The following is a 19,003-nucleotide window of genomic DNA, read 5'->3' on the forward strand; positions in this document are numbered from 1 at the left end:
GGATGGAGAGGTAGGGAGGAGAAATGAGCCCATCCTGTCTAAGCTCTAACAGCCTAGATGTTAACCTCCAGGGCTCAGAGAAACACCCAGTGTCCCAAGAGAAGTTGCTCTAATGCAGCACTCACTGGGACCCACCTTCCCTGAGACACGAATGGAGGGAACCCCTGGGTACCCAGAAAGCCTGGCAAGCCCTGGGAGGGGGGTGCAGTCACATGCCCTCTTCCAGAAATCATACCCCTTGTCCATTCGCCAAGTTTATGGCAGCTGTCACATTTGTATGAGTTCCAAGCAAAGAAGTGGGGCAGGGGGTCTAAAATAATCCTGGGAAGTCATTTGACATCTTTGAACTTCGGGTTTCCCATCTGCATAGTATGAATAGCAGTAACCTATCTGCTCACCTCATGGGGTGCTGTGGGGGATCAGAAGAGGAATTTGGTGTAGAATTGCTTCAAAGCCCATAAAGCGCTTAAGACAGATCAGAATTAGAGGATAAAAACCAGAGGGGAAATCTCGTTCTCTTGTGAGGCAGATGTACTCTAGTCCAACGCCCACACACGGTGGGCACCTATTTACCAAATGCCGTGAAAAAAAAAAAAAACAAAAAAACAAAAACAAAACCTCTTGCATTTGCTACCTAGAATCATTGTCCTGCCTTATTTTTTCTGTTGTGTCAAAGTCTCGTGGGACCAGAATCTGTGTCTTGTGTCTCTTAGCCATTCCAATCCCTGTGCTCCACACTTGAGTCCACACCTCATAAGTGCTTGAGGACGGCACTGCCTTGTGCCGGAATATAGGAATGTATGGGAATCCCCAGACCCAGAAACTCACTCTCTCCCAAAAGGTAGACTCCTCTACCCCTACCTCCACCCCCACGTCTTCCCCCAAATTCACCCAACCGCTTCATCATTCTTCTGAATCACCCCCTGTGTCTGGTTGCCTTGCTCGATCCCAGACACCACTAGCTGGACTCTGCCTCTTTTTTTTGGCAGGCCTGATCACAACCACAGCATGATCTGGGTATAGGCCCCCAGCCTGTATAGAGAGCCTCATTAACCTGTGAGTAGTGGTTCCGAGCGTGGACTCTGGAGCCATACCGCCTAGATTCAAACTCCTGGTTTTGCCACCAGCTGGCTCTTCCATTTAAGACTGCCTACTCAATACATCTGTAAACGGGGATGTTATAAAATGGAGATAATGGTACGCACCTCACAGAGTTATCGTGCAGATCAAATGAGGAGTTATTGGCTTAGAATGATGCCTGGACCATAGCAAGTGCTACATAAATGTTAAATAAGTAGCCCTGTTTATAAAGGCAGCAGCTTCATAGCCCCTGTAAAGGGGCCTTCAATGACACCTGATCCATTCTAAGCTCACTCACCTGTGCTTTTCTTCCAGAGCTGGGCCTCCAGAAGAGAGGATGCTGTCTGGTGCTGGGCTACATGGCCAAGGACAAGTTTCGGAGAATGAATGAAGGTCAGTGAGAACCTGCCCACACTCTTGGGGGTAAGGTGGAGGATGAAATCCTCCCTGCAGCTGCCCTGCTGCTATGGTGGCAGGAAGAAGAACCTGGGACAGTGGGCAGAGCGGTTGGATTTCCATGAAGCTATTTATATAGTAATGTGGGGAAGAGTAGCTAATGCCTAAAACACAGCATGCCGATTGGTAAGCACATTTCCTTCTGCTATCTTCCCTACTCCCTTTGTGCCCTCTACTTGTCTTCCTCTCTCCTTCCTACCTTTGTTCCCCAACCATTCACCCAGCACAATTAAATCTGCTTCTATTATCTTTTTTAATCCAGACCTCTCTACCTTTCTCTTCAATCATTCACATTTTTTGAATGCCTATTGAATAAACAGCACCTTACAGGGCGCTTGGGAAAATAGTAAAGAATAAGGCAGAGCTTTTATTTTCATAGAACTTACAATTGGAAATCTGCTGTCTTTTCCAACTCCACTGGCCCTATCTCTCCCTCTTACTCATGGGCTGTTCTGCCTTCCTTTTGCTCTGGGTCTTTCCTCTGAGGCTTCACTGGGTCACAGAAGGCTCTAGGAAGGTATTGACATTGATGTGGAGGCTGGGAAGTAAAAGGGGGGCTGTCACTTGTGGGCCTGCTATAATAAAGAGCCAATCCCCTCATCCCCAGCCATCTGTCTCCGTGCAGCTAATAACCCTCTCCATCAGATGCCACAGACTGTTTGTCAGGATTCAAAAGTAGATAAACAATGGCTGGGGATGCCATTTATTCATTAAAGTCAGACAAATGAAGCCTTGGCTCCCCACCAGCCAGCTTGCCATGAGCTGGGCCCCTCCCCTCCCAAGGCCCAGAGCCCCTGGAGCCTCATTCCCATCCCAGGCATGGAGGAGGCAGCTCACCTGTGCCATCTCTACCCCCAAAGTTATACCAAACTTCTGAGGCCCTCTTCCCATGCTCCTTTGCTGGCTCTTCTCCCAGCCCACAGTCCGTGACACCCACACCACCATGGTCTCCCCAGTCCTGATACCTTGCCAGCTGTAGGTTTGTTACCAGCACCCATCACGGTGACAATTTGACAAGAGTTAGGCCAGCACAACTGAGTACAAGGAGAATCCCCTCCTGTGTTGTGCAGCCTGTGTAAGAAGGCAGCAGCATCAAGAAGGCACTTGTCGTTTGTAGGAGCCCCATGGCTGAGCATAGCCAGGGTTAGGGGCTGCATTGTCCGCATCCTGCCAGGTGGTCTTCCTCCCTGATTTGTCTCTCGCTCAGCCCACCTCCTCCCTCCCCAATACCACCTTTGTGAGAGTGCTAGCCAGTAACTTCTAATTTGTGGGAATTGACAGGGTGCCTCTGTCCGTAGTGCTGAATAGACACATTCTCTTGCTGGCAATGCTCATTAGAGAAGCTGAAAATGAGGTTCGCAGGGATTGGGGAAGCCAGAAAGTCAAGAGCTAGGCTGGATTAGAAACCTCAAGTTCCAAGTGTTTGACCCCAGCAGAAGGCTAGTGACTCCAGATCCTGGGGCAAAAGAATCATGCCACAAGGCTGATGAACACCCCCTACAACCTTTCATCAGTGGCTAAGGGAGGGGTATATTCGTCAGCCCAGGCTGCCATAACAATATACTGCAGACTAGATGGCTTTAACCACAGAAACTTATGTCTTCACAGTTCTGGAGGCTGAAAGTCCAAGATCAAGGTGGCAGCAGGGGGAGGTTCTGGTGAGAGCTCTCTGGCTGGCTTGCAGATGGCCACTTCTCACTGTACCCTCACTGGGGCACAGAGAGAGAGAGAGAGAACTGGATCTCTGGTATAAGAACACTAATCCTGTCCGATCAGGGCTCCACCCTTATGACTTGCTTAACCTTAATTATTTTTGTAAAGACCCTATCTCCAAATATATGGTCACATTGGAGGTTAGGGGCTTTAACACAGAAATGGCAGGGGGAACACACAATTCATTATGTAGCAAAGGTTCTGAATGCATCTGCCATAGCAGAAAGGTATAATGATAATACTCTGAACCAGGGATTTAAAAAATGGTAGGATGGAACTGGAGACTGTTATGCTAAGTGAAATAAGTCATACAGAGAAAGACAGATACCATATGTTTTCACTCTTATGTGGATCCTGAGAAACTTAACAGAAGACCATGGGAGAGGGGAAGGAAAAAAAAAAAAGTTAGAGAGGGAGAGAGCCAGACCATAAGAGACTCTTAAAAACAGAATGAACTGAGGGTTGATGGGGGGTGGGAGGGAGGGGTGGGTGAGTGATGGGCACTGAGGAGGGCACCTGTTGGGATGAGCACTGGGTGTTGTATGGAAACCAATTTGACAATAAATTTCATATTAAAAAAATAAAAATAAAAAATGGTAGAAAAAAATTTAATATTAAGTAGACATTAGATACTGTTTAATTAAAAAGGGAAGGAAGGGATTCAGACGGGGGACTACAGGAGGACTTGGAACCAAGACTAGGATCTGATTATTTCTGAGGACAGTTAGTTTTGCTGTCTGCAAAAACTAAACTAAGATGGCATTTTTAAAAATTTTTTATGTTTCTTTATTTTGAGAGAAAAAGACAGGGCACGAGCAGGGGAGGGGCAGACAGAAAGGGAGAGAGAGAATCCCAAGCAGGCTCCGCACTGTCAGGGCAGAGCCTGATGCGGGGTTCGAACCCACAAACTGTGAGATCGTGACCTGAGTCAAAATCAAGAGTTGGACGCTTAACCAGCTGAGCCACCCAGGTGCCCTGAAGATGGCATTTTAAAGAGTTTTTTTTCTTGTCAAAATGGGAAGATACCAAAACAGTGCCTCTTCTCTCTGAGCCCCTTCTCCAAACACATGCAATCCACCCAAATGTGTTATGCTTTTTCCCCTGGCTGTGGTCGACTTGGTTAAGAATGAGCAATCCCAGGTACCTTACCCCTGCCAAAACCCTCCCCCTAGTGAAGATTAATTGGGAATAAAGCAAGTTATTCAGAAAGAGGGAGGGAATAGAGGCATTAGCCAATGGGTAACAGAGCAGCTAACTCCCTACCCTGCCTCCCCCTTTGCCTGTCGTTCTCACCCCTCCCAACTTCCCCAACACAGACATTCGTGCACATACACACAGCCACACACACAGTAGCTGCTGCTGCTGCTGCTGCTGCTGCTGCTGCTGGGTAAACAAGGAGACAAAGGGGTGGCAATCAAGCTAAGCCACCGCATATGATGAGTTCCACGTCTCAACAACAAATAGACCAGATGGGAGGAGGGTGAGACAGTGGGGAGGTGCAGGCTATGGACTGGCTTTGGCTCTGGAGGGTGGGAGGCACGGAAGGAGAAGAGAAAGGAACTGCGGGGGAGGCGAAGGCTCCTCTGCTCCCCACTGCAGCCAGTCTTGCTACCCCAAGTGCCACATTATGCATGTTCTCCTCTGTCTCTAAAACGCGCATGCCCAAACTCCAGCACGTCTGCGGATAAGAAAAGGCATCAGCAAGCATGGGGAGCTGTTTTATGGTTTATAATTATCTTGTACCAATACTCAAAATAATTATAACTTCCACATATTAATAATTGAACTGGAATCGCAGCCATGACATAGATCAAGAAACAGAAATCGCTGTCCACACCGCACTATACACCTAGGTATAAATTGAACAATTGGTAAAATGGTAAAAAATAATTTTCTCCCAGATGCTGGAATTAGTGAGATATTGGAACAATTAGCTGCTTCTTCCATTAAAGATAAGGTGGTGATCATAATATTTCCAATTTAGAATAAATATAAAAGACCTACTTGTTCCGTATTAAAGCATATTTGTTCTGTTTTAGCAGTATCTAATAGGGTGTCTGTCACCGGAAGAGAAGTGGTCTCCTATTTCATCTGTCTCCTTGTTAATTTGGTATCTTTTTATCTCCTTCCTCTTCCCTCCCCCTACTCCTTGCTACAGTCTAAAAAAATAATAATAATAATAGCTTGAGAAGGAGCAAGAGAAAAAATAATGAATGAACAGGAGTTTTATAGATCTGGGGTTTATCATCAGCTAGAGTAATCGCAATTGGTCCTGTTAAACTACACAAAGCAATAAAACGAAAACACTATTCAAAGATCGTTTAAGGAGGCATGTGATAGTCAATGAGAGGTTTGCTCTATTTGGGAGCGCTTAATAGCTTCTCGGGTAGAATCTGCAGCATTTGGTGGGTAATGTGTTTGGGGGGGAGGGGTGTGTGTGTTCTTTCCTGTTTGGACTCAACACATCTGAGGCATCACATGGAGACACAAACAAAATTCAGTGAAGGGCAGACGAGAGAGGAGGAAATAAAGACAGATTAGGCGTAAGAATATCAGGTGTGTTTGACATAATTGTCTTCATGTGATTAAGTACATGGTGCTTTAAATAGGAACTGCTCGAAGGAGATCATTTATTTATTCATCAAAAGTTCATTGAACACCTACCATAAAAATAATACCAATTGGCATAATAAATGCCAGACACTGTTATAAGCACTGGAGCTTTCACAGGAAATAAGACATCATCCCTGCCCTCAAGGAGCTCACAGTTCAAACACACAGGTACCTCCCCATGTTACTGTCACCTTCATAAAGAAATCCTTCCTGACTGCCTTACCTAAATTAGATGCCCCTCTTCCCCCACCATTATGCTCCATTGTGGCAACCGGCTTATTTATTTTGTGGCACTTACTCAAATTGGGGATTATTGATTAGGCTGTCTGTCCCATCTAAGAGTTAGGCAAAGATGTTCCTCGCCTACCCGTGGGCCTTTGCCCAGTGTCTCACACATAAGGAATAGTCCATCAATTTTAATGTAAGTAATTAATCAGTGCCCTGACTGACAACAGAGGGATACACGAAGTCATCCACAGGTGTAAGGTGGGTCTTGAGAAAGAGCCACCAGGCAGAGCAAATTGACATGGAGCTTTCCACAAAATGAGTGTCCTAAGTCTTACTTCTCAGCCCTCCTCCTATTCTGGTACAATAGCCCCTTACTGGAGGCCAGGGTCCAGGCAGGTCAGCCGAGGGGAGGCCCCCACAGGTGGTCTCCCTCCTCTCTGCACCAGCTCTCCATCCTCTCCCCATCTACTGCTGGGCCACATCCTCGGGGCATCTCTAGACAGATATGCCCACCAAATCTGCAAAGGGAACTGTTCCCACTGTTTCCTTATCCCACCCCCCCCCCCCCCCACACACACACCCTGTATTCCCTTGCCTTTTCCTGGCTCTTCTCAAAACTGGCTGTCTCCAGTTTTCCTGGAGATCCCAGCCAGAACCACTCACCTTGTCAATGCACATTGCCTACCCAGGGTTGACACTATTCATAGGCAGGATAGAAAGCTTTCACATGGCATCTGCTGACGGGCGCTGCCTGCCTCTTGAAAAGCTTGGTATTCCTCTGTGTTAGAACTTCAACAACCCTAGAGTTATAGGGCGACCACCAACTCAGGGAGGCCCAGGATCGTTGAGTGGCTTGCCTAGGCTCAATGGGAAGTTGCCGGAAGAGCCAGGACCACATTCCAGGTCTCCTGACATCCAGTCCAGTGCTCTTGGAATTCCAAAAGAGGAGGCTCAGGCCATGAACAGAAGGGAACCCCCTAACGCTTTAACTTGGTTTGGTTTTCAGGGCAGCTGAAGATACAGAGAAAGTGGGAGGGGCTGGGGGAAGGGGGGCAGAACACAGAAGTCTCCAGGTGGTGTGGGAGGAAATCAGGAAAGGCCTGGACTGAGACACATAGACCAGGGAAGATCATTTCTAAGGAACCAGAAAATTCTTTTAGTCCCTAGGACTCTTGAGAAGGGGAAATGAGGAAGAGGATGTTTAATGGAGAAGAAAGGAGACAGCAAAATCCTGGCCTTCCTTCCTGCCAGTTTTCTGAGGCCAAGGTGCGCCTGCGCGGGAGGCCCTGCCTCCTCCACACAGGCGCACCCTCTGCGGCGCACAGCTGGCTGGGCGGGGGTTTTCCAGGACTTTCCGCAGTGACCGATTGCTTCTCCCAGCTCAGTGAAGGGAAAGCAGAAATGCCTCCTAGCGCTGTCGTTTTCATCTTTCTAGGAAGAAACAAATGCAAGTGATTAGCAAAGGCAGCTTCTGTTCACTGGAGACCTCTGGGCCCCTGGGGAGGGGCTCGAATCCCCGGGAAGGAGAAAGCCGGTCCCACAAATGGAGGCCCCCTACAGGCTCATGCATGCCCTGCAGCTCCTGGGCTGCGCCGTCCTCCTAGTCCAGACTCAACGTAAACACACCTCCACCACGATGCCCTCTGCCCGTCCTCACCTCTCACCCATGCGCAGGGGTGGGAACTCCGGGAGGATGGGAGCTTAGGCGTCTTCAGCAGCTCTCTGAACTATCTGTGCCGGCATGGAGTCTATCCTTTCTTTCCGCACCCCTGTTCCCCAGTCCACAGAAATTTGCCTAAAATGCCCCCTGTTTCCTGTCTCTCCCTTAACAGAGTTGGTAAGAAAAAGAGGTGCCCCCATCAGTGTAGTAGAAGGAGCACCTAAACATACGGAGCCAGCTGTGTGACCTTGGGCAAGTCCCTGAACAACCTTCTCCTGTATGAAAGTGAATAATGTTGGATATGATCATCTCTAAGCCTTTGAAATGCGATGATTCAAAAAAAGTCTATCTTGGCTCCCAGCATGCTGCGCACACCCTATTCTCACCACTCACCCCCTAATTTTAAATGCTCTGGTCACCAAAGGAACCAGGACCAGGGTATTGACGGGCTGGCTTTGCTCAGCAGCCTCAGAAGACAGACCTGTGTTTCTTTTTCCTGTCTGTTCTCTAAGAGTGAATTCAGGCCCATGTCAGCTGTCCCCTGGGTGGCAGTGAGGCAGTCAAGCAGGCCTACAGGATAGTCTGCACTTTTTTTTCAGAGCAGAGGGGCAGCAGGACCCTGGCCCAGGGACCTGATCCAGTGGAGACCGGGTCTGATGACCTCTGAACCCCTGCCGCTCTGACTGGTGCAGCCACGGCAGGCTAGCTTATGCTGAGGCCCCACAACTTCCAGAGACTATTCTTTCACTGCCTGCAAGAGCCCCCAGGATGTTGGCTAATACTGTCATTTTGTTCGTTGGGGCTTTTGGGTGCATTTTTTCTTATTTCATTTTTCTTACTGATGTGTTTTCTTCCACTGGGGCTGCAAAGCTGGTTATTTGTATAACGTTCCTGTTTATTATTTATGGCAAGACGCAGATTTCCAGGGCACTTTATGATTGTTATTTAATTCACTTGGCATTTTGGAACAAAAGACCTGCCATTGCCGTTCTCCTTCCGTGACCTGATGGAGAATTCCAGAGACTTTTCTGGGTCCCATGCCTCCAGCCACCATTCCTACTGGGAAACCTGCTTATCTAAGGTGGTCCTTGGCCACAGACCCTGCCCAGCTCCTTTCTAAACTTCCTTTTCCTTGGGGCACCTGGGTGGCTTAGTCGGTTAAGCCTCCGACTTCAGCTCAGGTTATGATCTTGTGGTTTGTGGGTTGGAGCCCTAAGTCAGGCTCTGTGCTGACAGCTTGGAGCCTGGAGCCTGCTTCAGGTTCTGTGTCTCCCTCTCGCTCTCTGCTCCTCTCTCTCTCTCTCTCTCAAAAATAAATAAATGTTAAAAAAAAATGTTCTTAACTTCCTTTTCCCTCAACCACATCCAGTTCTCAGCAAGACCTAGAAATGTCACCTCCCAAATGTCTCTTGAGTCCAACCACCTGTGTTCACCTCACGGCCACTGCCCTTGTCCCCATCACCACTGTTCCTCGCTGGACTACTGAAGCGCCCTCCTAGCAGATTCCTTGCACCCATCATGCCCCCGCCTTCCCCCTCAATTCATTTTCCACACTTCAGCCAGAGCAATATTTCAAAATGCAAATCTGATGTCACAGTCCTCTTGAAAACATGTGAATGGCTTTGCATTGCTTTTAGAAAAAATATCAAAATCTTCAGCATATTTTACAAGGCTATAAACGATCCAGTCCTCATCTTTGTCCCCTTAACACTGTACCCCAGACACATCAGCCTCTTTCAGCTCCTCAAACAGGAATGGCCCGTCTGCCACAGAGCCTTTGTCTCTACTGGTCCTTTTTAGCTCAGTCTGTACATATAAGTTCTTACTGCCATTATTTAACTAATACTTGTCTTCCGTACCCTTCCCTTAATCTGTAAGTTCCGTTGGGTCTCCACTACATCCCGGGACCCTAGCATAATGTTTGTACAGCGTAGACATTGAAAGAAGAGCGAGGGAAGTAACCTTCTCTGCCCCTGGTCGGTGGCTCCCAAGATGCTGGGACTGGGTGATCTGAGAATCAGGGACCCCTAGAAGAAACATTACAGATCACGTGAGGAAGAGGAAACTGAGACTCAGGAAAGTCATGTGACTTGCCCTGAGTATCTCAGCCTGCAAGCGATAGAGCCAAGACTTGAACCCAGGCTTCTGACCCTAGGTGGGGTCCTCCTGTCTCTTTACCATGCTAAGTCTTGGAAGCTGGGGAGTCACAGGGTTGGGTGGACCCATCAGGGAAGTCTGCCCACAAAATATGGGTTGAGGCTGTGTTTTGAAAGAGACGAGATGCAAAGAGAAAAGGAAGGGGAGTAGGTTCTTTAATGTGGACATGACACAGAGAGAGTAGAGCCATCGCCCCCTGTGAGCCCAGCACTGTGCCTGGCTTAGGAACCTCAGAGAGGCTGGACACAGCCCCGTCCTCAGGAACTTTGCCCGCCCCTTGGGGGAGACCGCATATATTTCATACCAAGCTGCTACTGCGGTTGTTTTGTTTTCGTTTTTCCTTTCAGCGTTGTGGTTAGTATGCTTGATGGCTAAGCACTGTAGCTGGGGAGTCAGAAGAATCTAGATTCTAATCCCAGGCATCGTCAGAGCAGGTTTAGAACCGTATCATCCGAGGTGCTCAAGGCCAGAAGGGACCAAAGATCACCCAGTCCACACCCCCTTCTGATGGTCAGTATCCCCGCCAAGTACCAATGCACAGGAACACTTGTGAATGCTGTGGTGCTGTGCGCTCCCTTAGTCACCAGTGCCTCGCCCTGTGCTAGGTAGGCCCTCGGTGTGTAATGACACAGTTCCTGCCTCCAAGGATATCACAACAATTAACATACAATGGCACAATTGCTGTAACCAGCTATGCACAGGAGGAGATAAAGGGAATCCAGTCAAACTCTAGGCCAAGTGAGTTCTGCCCAGGAGCGCGCTCATACTTTTTGTGAGGCCATTGCGACCTCAGTTTGCATCCCTCCAGAGAGGGAAAACTTGCTGTCTACCAAGGCCATGGGCACCTCCTCGGCCAGGCTCTCACAAAGGGCTTCAACCCCTTCAACCCCCGAACATCTACAGTTTACCATCTAACCGCACTGATGGCCATGGAACCAAGTGACTTAGGAGACAGCCACTGGCAAAATCCTGGGGTCTCACCCTCTGCCCACTGTGTCTTGAGGGGGCTTCCTTCCTTCTTTCTGCCTCCCTTCCCTCCATCCTCAGTGAGCTCCAAAAGCTTCATCCCTGAATGCCAAGACCCTCCCTCCACCCCTCTCCCTAGGGTGAAAGAGTCTGAATAAATGAGCGTGCTTAATGGCCTGCGGTGCCATAAAGTTTTTAGAGCTGTGTGCTGGAACGAGCAGGTTCAGGCTGAGATGAATTATCCACGGCTCTTATCAAAGGAGAGTCAATAAAAACCTGAAGGAGCTTGCCCCATCTCCGTGGAGTGGCCATGTCACGTCCCTGGGTCCTGCGTTCTGGAAGTAATAATCGGACGGACGCATTTTTCCCCCCTGTTCCATCTGCTTTCTTCCCTGTGCCTTTCCTCCTCAAATGTATTAGTTTCTATGGAAACTGTGTTGTTACTGGTATAGGAGGAGTTTAATGACATTCAGAAGTACCAAATCAAGTCCATTTATATAATGGTTTGAAATACACATAATGGCCTATGGAATATAGGACACGGCGACAGTTTCAGTAACTGCGTACAGAGTGTGGGATAAATAGAGCAATGTAATACTCCCCACCTCCAAGTCAAATGTGCCAAGAATAACCACTATTCTTCATACTAAAGAACAGCACTTCTCAACCATTATTCATGAACGAATCTCAAACACTATACCAAGCTGTTCTCCTCTCCCTGAGGAAGGACATTGGCTGGACGCTGGGGGACTCTGCACCCAGAGCTTTGACCGGAGCAGGTACAGAGGAGGGGGGAGTCTGACCTCAAGGAAGAGAGGAGGGGAGGAGCCATTCTGCAATGGGATCCTTGGGCCCCGCCCCCTGGCCTGCCCCCTGGACTACATTCTTCCCCCATCTATTCCTCTGGCTCGTTTCTGTCTGATTCAGAGAAGATTTATCAGGCACCTGCTGTGTGCCGAGTGTTGTGGGAGACATGGAGATGAATGACAGAGAGAGGATGCCTCATCTTAGCTCAGGTTCAGCCAGCAACAGGCCCTGAGCAAGGTCTTGCCTATAATGGTCCATCTGGGAGGTCCAGAGAGTGCCAGAAGGATGACAGGGAATCGACACGGGAAAGGGAGGGCATCCAACACAGGCGGTCTCATCAAGCCGGCTACTAGACTGGGTGGCTGGAGTCCACCCCCAGTGGGAATGCCAGAGAAGGGAGGTGGCATTGACACCTCAAATTTGGACCACCCAAAGAGTGAGGAATGGATCTGCCAGCTCCTGTCAGTAACTGGTTGTGACCTGTTGGGGTGGGTTTATAAATTCCCTGGCACTTCTGGCCTGCCCTCCGTGAGGCCGAGTGTCCTGTGGCTTAAGAGAGACCTCAGGTTGCCGATACTGGGGATTAGCAGTTAGCCTTCGGGCACTAAAGTGGTCAAGAGTCAGGAATACGGCGAGGGAGGCGGGCCACTGACACAGTTGGCTGCAGCTCTCGGAGAATTTTGAGTCCAGTGGGGAGACAGGCATATAATAAGATAGCAGAAGGCAGGGTGATGGGAGAGCTATGGAAGTATGTGGGCGATATGTTCTTAGAGCAGAGAGGTGGGGCAAGCCATTGGTTCTGATTTGAGTAATACTGGGGGACCCTGAGAAATCAAGAGAAGGGTGGGGAGCTAATCTACAAAGACACAGGGAGGCACTTACACTTACATCGTGTAATCCTCATCACATCACAAAGTAGGTATGTTATCTCCATTTTGAGCATAAACAGAGGCTCAGAAAGATTAAGTCATCTACCCAAAGGCATCCAGCTGTTACCTGGTGAAGCTAAGACTCAGACCCTGGTCTTCTTATCTCCGCTCTGCCTCAGGTAGCTTTGTGTATTTGGGAGATGAGGGTGGGGTGACTCCCTCCATCACCATGACCGAGCGCCTTCGTGGACCCGTGTAGACTTCTCCCTCATGGCCACTGACCACTGTCTCCCATATCTCCCCGCATTACGCTGCCCATGGAGACCCCCCATCAGCCATCAGGGCGCCCCTCCAACCCTGCCTCAGATATAGGCTGGACTGACTACACCTAACACTGAGTGAATTATCTGGAATTCACTGTCTTAGGGGTGTAGGAAGGAGGAGAGAAAGCATGGGGAGGGGGTACCTCAGTTATGGTGGCCCCACAAGCATGCTTTCCACCCTGTCCTCAGCCTTTCCTCTCCCAGCCCTGCTCTAAAGCCCATGCCTTCAGAAAGAGGAAGAGGGACCAGACATACACGTTTCCCTGGAGCAGCGTTTCCATAGCATGGTAATAGGTTTTCCATGAAAACCAGGCTCCATGGTTAAATAAGCGGGGGCGGGGCAGGGCGGGGCGGGGAGAAGCTGGGTCAGCCCCCACTAAACAGGTCCATCCTACAGAACGCATCAGAGATTTTTATATGCCAAAGGGCACAGGGAACCACTGAAAGGGGTATATGGTTCGCAGAGTTTCCCAAACTTGTTTGACTACAAAACGGTTTTCCTTAGAGCGTGTTTTAGGACTAATGTTCCTTGGAATCCATTTTGGGAAATGATGGTTTAAGGGCCAGATCTGCCGCCAACTTGTGTGAGTTTTGTCAGACAGGCAAAACTCAAGCCTGCCTTGTGAGGACCAGAAAAATAGCACATTGTAAAGTACAATACAAATAAGATTGTGCTCCTATTTCTTTACATGAAACAAACACATTCAGTTTCCCAGAGAACATTTCATCACAAGTCAAAAGGAAACAAATAAATGTTTTTAAAAATAAGTTTGGTTCCTGACTAGGTGTGTGGCCTTGACCTTGATCTCTCTTGACCTAGGCTTTCTCATCTGCAAAATGGGCATACGCGTGATGCTCATACAGGTTCTTTGAGAAAGCATAAATCACCACAAGATGCAAGGCATTACTACGAGTGTTCCAGGCTAAAACCCTCAATTCAGTCCCATTTTGCTGAGATCAAAACAGGGAGTGTGCGGGGGGAGGGAGCTGGCTAGTGGGAGAAATAACAATGGCAATAATTTTCATCCATATTTATGATGTTAGGAGCCTTGTATGAGCATGTCGCTGAGGGGAGAAAATGAATATTTCATGAGTAAACACTAAATGTAGTATTAAGATAAAATGGACGGAAAGGCCCCAACTTAACCTCTGCAACCAGGTTCAACTGGGGAGGTCAGTGCAGGCCGTGTGACTGGGCTCCAGGGAGCAGGGCAGTTGGTCAGGAGGAAAGAGCTCAGTCTCTCAGCATAGATGGGGAGCTGTCCCCCGTGACTGGCAGAGATAATCCTGCTCTGGGACGCAGAAGAGCCAATGCCCACCCATGTACCAGCTGAGTAGCCTTGAACAAGTTACCATAACCATTCTCCTCCAGGTTCACACTATAAAATGGGGATGATAAGATCAGCCTTGCGTGTCTGTGAGGTCTCAATCCAAGCCCAGCTGTTTGGAAGAGGGCTTTATAATGCACACAGGTGGAAAGTGTTATTATTCATTTATTCACTCGGCAGACATTTATTGAACACCTACTATGCGCCACTCACCGCCACGGCCACTTACTTATCATTTGCTGTGTGCCATACACCGTGTTCATCATTTTATACACATCACCTCACTTACCGTCACAGCCATCTGAGAGGTATCTGTTACTGCTCCCATTTTCCACATAAGGAAACGAAACTCTGGAAGGATAAATAACTTGCCCAAAGCTGGATAGCTAGTCAATGGCAGAGTCCAGAGCTGTATGAAGCCAAAGCCCTTTATTCAACATTAAATGGCCCGTCCTTGTCCATACTGCTTCTGCAGAGTCAGTGAGGCGCCCTGCCTCCACCTCCGGCCAGCTCTTCCCTGTTCTGTCCATGCTTTGTGCTTCTTATTGCCAGTGCTGCTTCCTCACCCAAAGGGGAAAGCCTCGCGGTGCCCTCTTTTGGCTCCCCAGGATACCCTCCCTTTGTTTTCTGTCCCCACTCTCTTCTCCCAGCCTCTGTCTGATGGTCTGTCCTCCATAGTACAGTCACCCTGGGGTGTTCATTTCCATCCCCATCCAATAGGACTTTAGCCTCTCAAGCCCCTGGACAGCCTGTATGTCTTATCTGGGCGACCCATTGGGTGGTGTGAACATGAAACACCTCCTACCCGTGAAACACCCTTAGAAGATGGAGGAAAGACATCAGATGGGGCAGTGCCGGGATTAAACCTAGCCAGATCTTCCCTGGCCCTCTCTGCCCACCGCACAGCACAAGGACACAACCATCTCTGCAAATCTCCTCCCTCCGGGGCAGTTCCATGTTCTCTTGCCTCATTCTTTCTCCAGAGATGAAGAGACTGTTTTAAACCTGCCGCCCCACCCGCTCTGCTCCTGGCTTCCAACGCCATTAAGTTTCATTATAACAAATAAACACCACAATGACATTTATAAGTTACCACTGAGCACAGAAGCACAAATATGAAGCAGATAAACTGCATTTGATCCAAATAATTACTGCAGGCAATATCGGGCTTACTCTGAGCTGGCAGCCGGGTACCGAGTAATTTATTAGATTGCGTAAGGCAATGTTGCACGTTGAGTTTTTCATTATTGCGTCTCTTCCCCTCTCCGTGGTCTAAATAGGTTAGGGGAGTTTAGACAGTGCGTGGCCAAACAAAGACAGACTTTGCTCAAGCAGATTAAGGCTGGGAATTCCAGCCAAGTGTCCGGGTATGGCTGCTTCCCAACCAATGTGGCACTTGAGAGAGAAGAGAGGGTTTAGGATTATCGTGATAGTGCCAGCCAAGGGCAGTTCCCCGTGTGTACTCCCCACCCACTGGCCCAGATACAAAAAGAGGCCCCACAAGGGAGTAAATGGAAGGATGGATGGAGCCCCCAGGACACCAAGCCTAGGTTCCTGCTGGGTTCCTTTGTGCTCAGCCAAAGACCCTCTCTACCAAAAGGCCCTCCGTAGCTCTGGGCAGCCTCAGACCCCAGTCCCAGACCTCTCCTGCAATAAATAAAGGGAAGGAAGCAGTCTGCCAGCCAACTCTGCAAAACAAAGCAATGAGAGCTGGCTACCGGCAGCCACCTCCCTGCCAAACCCAAACTCATAAAGTTTGATTCAAGGGGTTACAATGCCTCCTATTCAGAGTCCCTCCTGCCCCATTCCCCCAGCCTTAGTAAATTACCCAATAAGCAGCAAGGACCTGTAGTTATTGTGTAGTTAAATGGTATTTGCCCAGTAAATCCTGAGCAGAGTACTAACGGTGATATACAGTAACTAATTACGGACATGAATTCTCTCCCCAAGACGCCAAGTGTTACCAAATATTGTTGCATTTAGGGGAAGAGGCTTGAGAGCGCCTCTGTTCCCTCTAGCGCAGCCGGGAGTAACTCTTCTATTAGAGGAGCTGCTGCACTCCTGGCTGGAAAATAGGGATGTCCTGGGGGCTGGCGGGAATGGGGCCTGGGAAAAAACTCCCATTCGCTGCCCCTGATCCCATGCCCCAGCAGAAGGGCCTCTCCGGGCAGCAGCTGGTCCTCCTTGGGCGGTCTCAGAACAGATAAGAGGCTCAGCACTACGGTGTCGCAAAGGCCAGAGCCCCCAGCCGTGCAGGGAATGGAAGTCATTATTCACCCAGCCCAGGACTCAGCAAGAAAGCTAGTGTAGGGGGTGGGCCTCTGCAAAAAAGCTTCTGAATGGGGATGCAGCAGGGTAGGATCAAAAATGCCCGTGCCTCTGCCTAGCTGTGGACGACTCTTGCCCTGAATTATTGCTCGTGGACCTGATCTCAGCCCCAGGGGTGCCCGGGAGTATCAGAGGTTTCTCTGCTGATTGTGGTCTGCAGGTGGGGCAAAGCCTGTGCCCGAGGCAAGAAGCAGATGTCCTGTCAGGTTCCTGTCTGTTTTTGGAGCACAGCTGGGGGCAGCTGGAGGACAGAGTACAGCCAGTCTCTGCTTTCTGAAGAGGAAACTAACTACACAGCTCAAGCGCTCTCTGTGCTTACGGGGAACTATCGAGTAAACAAAGGCCCAGAGCCGGCTCCAGCACAAGCTGTGACCTTGGACAGGTTACTTAACCTCTCCGAGCTTCTGTTTCCTAATCCATACAATAGAAGAGATTCTCCCTATCTCTGAGGACTGTGGATGTGAAAACGGCCAGGCTGGAGCTGGGGTTACCCCTCCAAGGAGCCGGTTCCATCCTTCTGGCCACCAGCTCATCTTCTGAGATGGGCTCAGAGACCCAGACTAAGCCTGCTAGGCACTAAGCAGAGCCCTCAGCCCAGCCTGGGTGCCCCCAGCAGCGTGCACAGACTCTGTCCCCCTCTCAAGGTGATCACAGCACAAAACCTCTCCTTGACCAGCATTTCCATTGAAACAATCAAAGACTGGCGCAATCGTTGCACATTTGTTTTGTTTCGCGTGTTGTTTGCGGACACATTTTCAGGGTTGAAACAAATGATCCGAGCCCTTGCCAGGGTCACAGTTAGGTGGTGACTGAAGAGGCCGAGTGAGATGGACACGGGCTGGGTTGGGAGGCATACACTTGCTGTGGAACATGGGGCCAGCCGTGCTGTGAGCCTTGGCATTCAAGTCTCTCCATCAGGACGGAGGGACGGACATTGGAACCTTCTCCACAGGAGGTCATGAGGGCAGATTGAGTAAAATCACACATGTGAAGTTCTTTGTGAAGTAGAAAGTATACACAAGAGTTAGCCGTGGTTACTATCCCAAACCAACCAGAAGAGGACACCCAGAATCCCAGAGCAGCGAGAACAAGAATCACTTTTTTAATTAGGACACATATAGAGTCAGCTCTCAATTATCTGTTGGCAAATTGTCCCCACTCCTGGCAAATGCTATCACCAAGATTGCTCAACGAAGTCCTCTGTTAACATTTCACAGCTTCTTATTTTGCTCTTATTTGCATGAGTCCCAAAGGGAATGAAAGTCCTTTAAAGGCAAAATCAGTTAATATCCCCACCCCCTTCTAGGGAAGGTGTTGAGCCATAAACACAGCGACCCGGGGGAAGGATGGAGTATGGCCGGACTCTAGCTGAGAGCCAGAACCAGAGGTGATGTTCTGCACCCAGCTGAGCAGGCGGTGGGAGGGAGCTCCGTCCCTGGGTTTTGTTTTGTTTTGTTGAGTATTAAAACTTCCCAGAACATCAAACACATCCATATTCAAACGTGAATACCAAAACGCATCCCAAAGTTGAAAATGAATGTTACTTAGGATTAATGTCCATCATTTTTGGAGTATTCACACCCTTGCTCCTCTCCATTAACGAAGATAATTAAGAGCTGATTGTATTTGGGCTCCAAGACGGGAGAAATTCAGGACATTGCGATTTACTCCCTGTTGGGAACGACACCGGAAGCCATGAGAAGATTTCTCTATAAACACCGGGTCCGAGTTGTGGTTGCCAATGCAAAGTGGCATAAAAGTAGCTCATCCTTAGGTAAGCATCCGACTCTTGATCTCGGGATCCTGAGTTCGAGCCCCACACTGGACTCCGGTACTGGGTGTGACGCCCGCTTTAAAAAAAATGTAAAACGTAGCTCATACTTCCAAGACCAGACTGCATTATCCACACAGTGCACCCTGGCTTTTGTACCTGTCGGTGGCAGACAGCCCTGTTGCACTACATGCGACACCTGGAGACCATCAGAACTGCACAGGACCTTCTGATTCCTTGAGCACGTCACAGAGGGACCTTGGGGTCCACTGCAAGGGAGCCAAGGGGCTGGACTCAGACCCCCCGCTTCACCCAGCCTGCCTCCGCCCACTTCACACACGGGCGCTCCATATGAGATCCCACTGGCAAAGGATACCATGCACTGAAAAAAAAAGTGTGAAAACCACTGGCTTCATCCAATGCCCTCACCGAGCCGTGAAGGAAACCCTGGTGCGCCCAGAGAGAAACAGCAGCCAGATCAAGGCAATACAATGACAGCCAAAAACAGAAAGAACCCCGTTCCCCTGACCCTGCACTGTTTGCATCGAACAGTGCCTCCCAAATATTCACCAAAACCCACCTGCGGCAGGATTACCCAGGAAGGGGGGCAAAATGCAGACTCCTTGGCCTAGCTCAGATCTGCTGTCCCTGCATTTCTGGCTTGGAACCCAGGAAACTGCATTTTCAGCAAATTCCCCAGGTGA

The 19,003-nt window shown here is 49.2% G+C and overlaps 1 protein-coding gene across 6 annotated transcripts in view; it reads left to right on the forward strand.

Annotated features, from left to right (window-relative positions):
* The window catches only part of KIRREL3 (kirre like nephrin family adhesion molecule 3), a 551,192-nt gene that overhangs the window by 423,836 nt on the left and 108,353 nt on the right, over positions 1 to 19,003 (forward strand). For all 6 annotated transcript variants that reach the window (XM_060605198.3, XM_060605200.3, XM_060605199.3 and 3 more), the window contains one exon: positions 1,396 to 1,473. In XM_060605198.3, the coding sequence (XP_060461181.1) occupies positions 1,396 to 1,473 (78 nt within the window). The remainder of the gene's footprint in view (positions 1 to 1,395; positions 1,474 to 19,003) is intronic.

This window comes from Panthera onca, chromosome D1 (assembly GCF_046562875.1).
Source record: "Panthera onca isolate mPanOnc1 chromosome D1, mPanOnc1 haplotype 2, whole genome shotgun sequence".
Classification (NCBI taxonomy): domain Eukaryota; kingdom Metazoa; phylum Chordata; class Mammalia; order Carnivora; family Felidae; genus Panthera; species Panthera onca.